Source organism: Nuphar pumila, chromosome 1, assembly GCF_984573655.1.
Source record: "Nuphar pumila chromosome 1, dmNupPumi1.hap1.1, whole genome shotgun sequence".
NCBI lineage: Eukaryota > Viridiplantae > Streptophyta > Magnoliopsida > Nymphaeales > Nymphaeaceae > Nuphar > Nuphar pumila.
The window spans coordinates 20,835,551-20,843,109 of record NC_143249.1 but is presented as its reverse complement, the minus strand read 5'-3'; the positions used below and the strand labels follow the sequence as shown (position 1 = coordinate 20,843,109).

General features: G+C 37.3%; 1 protein-coding gene across 2 annotated transcripts; it reads right to left on the bottom strand.

Moving 5' to 3' along the window:
• Positions 1-1,577: 1,577 nt before the first annotated feature.
• On the bottom strand, positions 1,578-6,505 carry LOC149848279 (protein kinase STUNTED-like). Of its 2 annotated transcripts, none has more exons than XM_090010985.1 (11): positions 5,993-6,502; positions 5,171-5,265; positions 4,917-5,035; positions 4,677-4,795; positions 3,735-4,565; positions 3,296-3,544; positions 3,044-3,201; positions 2,882-2,958; positions 2,638-2,785; positions 2,368-2,517; positions 1,578-2,021 (listed from the first exon to the last, which is right to left on the bottom strand). In XM_090010985.1, exons 1-11 carry the CDS (start codon positions 6,165-6,167, stop codon positions 1,755-1,757), a joined length of 2,388 nt encoding a protein of 795 aa, XP_089867111.1. In that variant the 5' UTR covers positions 6,168-6,502; the 3' UTR covers positions 1,578-1,754. The 2 variants fall into 2 exon arrangements, with proteins under 2 accessions (XP_089867111.1, XP_089867119.1); XM_090010993.1 differs by having other exon boundaries at positions 1,898-2,021; positions 2,334-2,517; positions 5,993-6,505.
• Between the last annotated feature and the right edge of the window lie 1,054 nt (positions 6,506-7,559).

The following is a 7,559-nucleotide window of genomic DNA, read 5'->3' as shown; positions in this document are numbered from 1 at the left end:
ATTACAGACCCGTCCCAATCATGACATTGGTTTCTAGTTCATAATACATTTTTGTTAGTTGAATTCTACCTACGCAACACACTATGCATGCTTTGTTGTCAATTCAATGAGTATGCATGTGTGTGTGTGTGTCTCTACACCTGTTGGGCCATTTTTGACAAGTCCACAAGGTGCACCTGTGTGTTTGCACATGCAGTAGACATAAAACGGCTGATCAAGGGGCATAAAACAAAGAGAGAAGGATGTCAGGAATTTAACTTAATTATTTAGTCATATGAAGCTAATTTTCAGTTTTCCTAAGATAAGGCATTTTACAGTAGCAAGCACACACACACACACACACACACACACACACATATATATATATATATATATATATATATATATATATATATATATATATATATATATATATATATTTTAAATGCTTGGTTACTTTTTTAGGCATTATAAGTCTTTTTAACTTAAAGAGAATTAAAAAGTCAAACACAAGCTATCAAAGTCACCTTTCTTACCTCAAAAATTAACCTTGCATTTTAAAAAAGGTCATGATTTTAATGGTGTTTTAATCATTTTCATAAGGTCGAGTCTATCTATATCATGGTTTTAAAACTCCTTGAGTGACTCGGCTAGGTCATATTAAGTTTTTATTTTATATAAAATATATATATATATACTTTGTATATTTTATAGTATGTTATCAATATATTATATATAATATGCATTATATGATACTTTTTATAATATTTTAATATATAATATTATTAATGCATGCATAACCATATATAATATACATAATATTTATATTATATTCTATATAATATATGTAATTATATATAAAATGTATCATATATGTATATATATGCAAAACTCGACTGAGCCATGGGAAAACTCGTCCGAGTCATGCCAAAACTCAACTGACTCAGCCATGACTCTCGAGTCAAACCATGACTCTCGAGTCAAACCATGACTCTCGAGTCAAATCATGACTCGACTGAGTCAACCTATGACTCAGCCGAGTTTTGTAAACAAGCGAGTTAACCTTATGGATGTACTCAACATGGTTTATTTGATAGAAATCATGCTTTGGATCATGTTTTTTGGACATAAAAATAGAATTTTTTAAGTCATGAAATTTTGATACATTGTGAGCCATTCATTTTTTAAAGGTCTTAAAAAACATACATGTATGATATAATCACACAATCCAAAACTTGTTTTCTAATAAATAATGCTTATAGATCATGTCTATAGGGTCTGATCAACAAAAAAAGTTTAAGAAATTTAAAAATCTAAAGTTTTTATTAGGTGGGAGTAGAAAATCCGGGAAAACCTTATCATTACCTATATATATATATATATATATATATATATATATATATAATGCATAGCATAGCATAATTAAGTCAAACCTATACAATATGTTGCTTGTAAAATTCTCATCTGAAAACTATACAACAAAAGGTCAGTTTGCCCTCACAATAAAACCAAAAAATATTCTCAAGAGCTTTCTCATAAAGACAACAGGCTAACAATTGTTGTATTGTGTGATTATATCATACATGTATGTTTTTTAACCAGGCCAGACAAGCAAAAGATGTGTGTCTGATCCTTATCAGGCAAGGAGGAGGGCGTGAGTTCCACTAACTACCTCCCATCCAAGGCCTTGCGTCAAATGCAGAAAGCCTGGAAAAAATAAAATAAAGGGACTATACAGGATCATGTGCATGATTAGACAAGTTGGTTACAGACAATCAACCAAAGCTTGATGAAAAGCTTCCTCTTCTCTGCAGATAATCCACCAAAGAGCTTTTTTCGGTTAATAAAGCAAAGCTTCCCTCCGTACTGCCAATTGACAGCAAGTCATCTTCTACATCAAGCAAAGCAAGGTCTACGTAAGATTGAATATCAGATGCAGAGAATGATTCATCATCTAGCCCATCAAACTCCTCTGAATCCACATCGACTTGAAACTTTGCCCACTTTGTTGTGTCTTCATCTCCTTGCAGTATCTTCAAGATCTGGATTCAGACAGTGATCAATATATAAGACATAAAAAGAAAACTATTATTTCATGAAGATGTAGTCAATTCAATTCTGGTCATTCCAAACAACTTTAATTGCTAATTTAAATGAAATGTTCTTGTAACCTACTAGATCGATTGGCTGTTGTGACAGTCAATGTAATAAATGTTTGGGTGTGAAAAGATTATTTCATTTTAGCAAGCTCAACCAACTTCCAGAATGGTGATCACGCTATTTAAATGGGTATTTTCCAGCAAGCCACATTCCTACTGAAATGAAAATTTTCAAGTGAACGGCATGCCATTTACATTGGTGCATTAATCTTCAGAAGACAGTAGTTACCATTCCCATTCCAGGTCTTAAGCGTGGTGCACGTCTTAGACACATTGAAGCAGCTAGCATCATTCTTTGCATCTGGTTATTATCGTAGTTTTCCCCTAAACTTAGATCAAGGACCTCAGTAATTTCTCCTTTTTGTAGAAGTGGCATTGCCTGTTCATTAATCCCTCAGAGGAGAAAAGAAACACAAAAGGAATGATCAGCTCAATCAAGCATGGAACCATTTATGTAAGTGCAGCATTTCAGCAGAAGAAATACAAAGTAGGCTCTTACCCACATGACCAAGCTCTCTTGGCCTTTTGGATACTCATTACTGATTGGCTTCCTGCCCGACAATAGCTCAAGGAGGACAACACCAAAAGAGTATACATCAATCTTGTCATTTACATTCCCATACATGAAATACTCAGGTGCCAGGTACCTGTAGAAAAGGAAGTGAACCACTTTAATATCCTCATCAGGCATTCCCTTTATTAAGTTCTGATCAACCATTCATGAGTGAGGAGAAGATGCAAACCCAAAGGTCCCAGCAACATCACTGCATGTTATATGAGAAGCAGTAGATGCCCACTTAGCCAGGCCAAAATCAGATAGCTGAAATCCAGTAAGAAACAATAACGTTAGTAGAGATACAGAAGCGGTGCAACACATGCCTTGCATTCTATGAGAAACTCAGTACCTGGGGCTCAAATGCTTCAGAGAGAAGAATGTTTGATGATTTTACATCCCTATGTACTATTGGATGAGAATTTCCACTATGAAGATAATCAAGTGCGTGAGCCACACCAATTGCCACCTTGCATCTCTCAGGCCATGGTAAATGTTTATCCTTTGAACCTGCAGAACATAAGATTGCAGATAAGAAACTAAACATTGTCTAATCATATTATCTTTTTGTCTGATAATATGATCTTTGTAAAATGGAACTCACCATGAAGGATGTCTTCCAGGCTTCCTCTAGATATGAAATCATAAACAAGGAAAAAGTTACTTTCTCTGAAACAAAAACCAACCAAGGATACTATGTTCTTATGTTTCAAGGAGGTGATAATTTCAATCTCCAGCAGGAATTCTTTCCAAGCATCATCGGAGGACTTCAGGATTTTCACAGCTATATCTTTACCATCACAAAGATAACCCTTGTAGACACGACTGCTTCCTCCTTTTCCTATCAAACGGTCTGAGGTTCCAGGGAAAAAAAAAACAAAGAACAATTCAGGTTCAACCATAAATAAAATAAAAAACTGTCTAAATTCTGGTAAAATCATTAACATTTAGAAAAGACAATAGTTTGGGTAAATTTCTTGAAAAAAATCATGAGAAAATAAAAAAGCTAGTGACATTTTCTAAACACAAAGAAGCTAAATAACCTGATGAGAATTGTGATGTAGCACATGCAAGTTCTTCATAGCTGAACAATCTACACGCAGAAACATGCTTTTCATAAAGAATCTTCAGCTCCTTTGGCAAATTCTGATACTCCTTGCTCTGAAATTTACCATCTGCATTGCCAAATTGGCCTAATTCCTGACTTCCATAACTGGTACAAGTTTTATCAAGGGCAGCTATGGAAACATTCTTGTTCTTATGCCTGTAGTCAGAATTTAATGCTGCGGTATACCTGCTTGGCAATTGAATTGTCCATTGAACAATAGGGATCTGCCTCACAGAATTTGAATCTCCCCTGTTTGGCAAGATCTTCCTTCTCACAAGAGGGCAACCAGGTTTCAACTCCGGAACCGCTTTAAATAAGAGAGAAATGGAGCTTGAAGCAGCTTCTAACTTTTGCACAACTATGGGATTCTTTCCACCTTCTACAGTCAGGCGGTCACTTACATGAGGCCCATAACCTAAAGAACCTTTCTTATCATTATCACTGGAAGCCGTGTGTTCCTCTCTTCCTTCCAAATCTGCCATGCAAATCTGGCAGGTTCTTCTCTGAGCATTCAACTCCAAGACATCAGTAAAAACTACTCCACCCTCATCAATATTAGTCATAGAGGCCAAAGCTCTGCCACTTGCCAAAACTGCGGTACAGCATTGAGGTGAATCCCTGGACTCAGAGTATGTTTCACAGTCCGAATTCTTTCCACAGTCTTCATTTGTTGATGCACCATCAGTACTATCACTCAAGACCTTTGGCTTCTTGCTTAATGTCCAATGCAACGCAGCGAGTATTCTAGCTCTACGTGATTCATTCACTACACCATTTACATGGAGACCAAAGTGAACAAGTGGGAAAACAGCTTAATCTCATTGTTGAAAACCAATAAATCTTAAGAAATGAACTGTTTTAGAAGTTGAAAATAAACCTTTATGATTCACTCCTGATGCCTCCCGTTGAAACATCACCTTCCCATTACTGACAGCTAAAACTGAACAGTTACGTGATAATTGTCTAGCACAATATCTAGCAATTGAGATGAAGGACCTAGGAGACAGGAAACACTTATCAAGAATTAGAAAGAGAAACAAACCGTTTCCCAGTAACAACTGTTCGTGAAAGTCACTAAAAAAATATGGCGAACAGAAAAACCAGTATTTGTTTATACCGAAGAGTGGTGCTCTTGGTTACACCGACTATAACTGTTAATGCACCAAATGTTTTTGCCTCCTGTACTAATGTTCTGCGAATAGAAGTTCCACGAGTGATCTTCACCTTAAGATCTACCTGTAGCAATAGGATGCCATGTAAGTTAGATTCACTTTTCCGATGCTAATTGCAAGACAAACTCCCATCATTATTTGGGAGGAGAAAAAAAGGAATCTGGCAAGAACTTGGGCAGAAAGTGAAACAAAGACATACCTGTTTCAAGTTGCAGAAGCCTTCATAGACTGAAAGAACGGTGTCAAATGTATTTACCAGACAAACCACAGAAGATTTATCCTTTGAATGAATCTCTGCAGAACAAATCAGCTCCAAAATTTCAATAAAATAGACATAAGTGTAACATAATTCTCTGTTAATATGAAACTCATAAAAAATTGTTCAAAGAAAAGTAGATAAATAGATAATAAAGAACATTATTATGAGATCCACAATATGAACCAAATTATCCCAAATGCTTAATAACAAAAACAAGAGAAACCGAGAAAAAGGGCAATTTCCCCGCTCAAATTCCAAAGATGCCTTCATAACCTCAATAGCCCCGCCCGGGGGGGGGGGGGGGTTCCCATTAAGACCCAGCCAACGCCCAAAAAATGGAAAAAAAAAAAAAACAACGTAACACCTACACCCTATGATATGAAAAAAGAAGGTAAAAACAGATAAACTATGCTGAAAGGTGCAGAACATAATAAATGGAAGCCAAACTAGATCATTAACCACAGGCATCCATCATCATATAAATGAAAAGATAAAAACAACTATTCTTAATTGCACATTATATAAGAAAAAGCGGATACCCATGTACTCGAAACCAGAAAATGGAAAAAAAAATTCTAAAGCGTAAACTAAAAAGTGAACGAAGCAATAAAATGAATATGCAAATAAAGTAAAACCACATTTAAAATGCCAAATAATAGGACAAAAGGGCAGAATCAAAGCCATGAAATTGCCAACATAGTTATCACCATAACACGCAACAGGAATTTCCAGAGAGAGAGAGAGATCTGATTCAGGGAATACCTGGACCCTTCAGAACATGAAGAGCGATAACCTGATCTCCCGGTTGAGCAACTTTTACAAGAGCCCATGTGAGCAATTCCTTGCTCTGGGAATCCAAATTCACCCCAACCAGCACCGTCTTCCCTCCTGCAACACCCCCACCATTCCCCTCCTCCAAATTCCCCATTCTAGTCATCTCACAAGAGGAAGGAAGGAATCACCAACACAACCACCGCCACCCACAAAATACCCTGCTCTAAGGCTTATAAAAGTGAACAAAACCCCGAATATTCCACTACCACCATGGTGGGCGTGACTTTTCCTACTAAATGAGAGAGAGAGAGAGAGAGGCGCGACCTTTTGTTTATGCTGAGAATAGATACAGAAAATGGGACGCTTGGCTCTTTTTCTTAGATGGACAACAAATGCGGGTGCAAGGAAAAAAACCAAGTTCTCCGCTCGAGAGAGAGAGAGAGAGGCGACAGTAACCGCTCTATATGGAAAACAGAACCAAGGGAAGCCCAGAATTATTCAAAACACACTCATGGTGATGACCATCATCATCCCAGAACTCTGAGAGAGAGAGAGAGAGACCAACAGCCCGATATAGAAAGCAAAGCCAAGGAATTCTTCAAAACGTGCTCACAGTCGTCACCATCATGCCGACATTCAGAGAGAGAGAGAGTTTGTGGACCTACATCCCTTGGCCATCACTTCAAACAATTTTCACCAACAACGCTGTCCCACGTTCCCCCCTCGTTACCAATTTTTATTCCCTGGGCCTTTCCTTCTCCAAATACGACTTGGAATGATATTTATAATCATGTCTTTAGAAGTGAATGTCTTTTAACCTTAGCGAGACAACTTATTTATTGCAAAAAACCAAGAGAATCGCCGCTTTATAAGGGTGTGCATGCAACTGTGCAGTCCTAAGGGTCTGTTTGTGTATCACGGTTTCCACTCTTTCCTTCCCACGAAAAGAGAATCGGGCCACTTCCCTTGGGAACACTTTCCGCTGAAAAGGGGGGTTCCCCTGTATTTTGGGGGCTCTCTTTCCTTGCAGAAAGAGAGTGATTGTTTGGTCACAGTGGATTCCGCGAAAATGCACAACTATGTTTCCCCGAAAAGCACCCACTTTCTGCGACAAAACAAACTAGCCCTTAGTCTTATTATGTTTTCCTTACTTAAGTGGCCAAAAACCAGGGAGTTTGCTGCTTTCTCCACTACGGACAGTATTGTAGATACTCTTGGATGGAATTAAGCTTGTGATGATACTAGTGGATGTGTAGTAGAACCATCTAAAATTGCAGGACTGAGAATCCAAAGTGTGCATCATCTCCCAGATTGGGATGCAATCAGTTCTGATCAGGAACAGCTAAAACAGCCAAAAATTGCAAAATCCCAATCCTGGATCTAACCCATTTGCATCCCTACTCCCAGATGGAAAATTCAATTTGTTTATAACATAGACACAAAAATCTCGTTTTCGAGAAATATTAATGAGAAATCCATGTGGTCATATATAAAATATAAAGTATATAAATATGAAAATATTGGGCTGAAAAGGTATATCTTAAAAATATCAGCA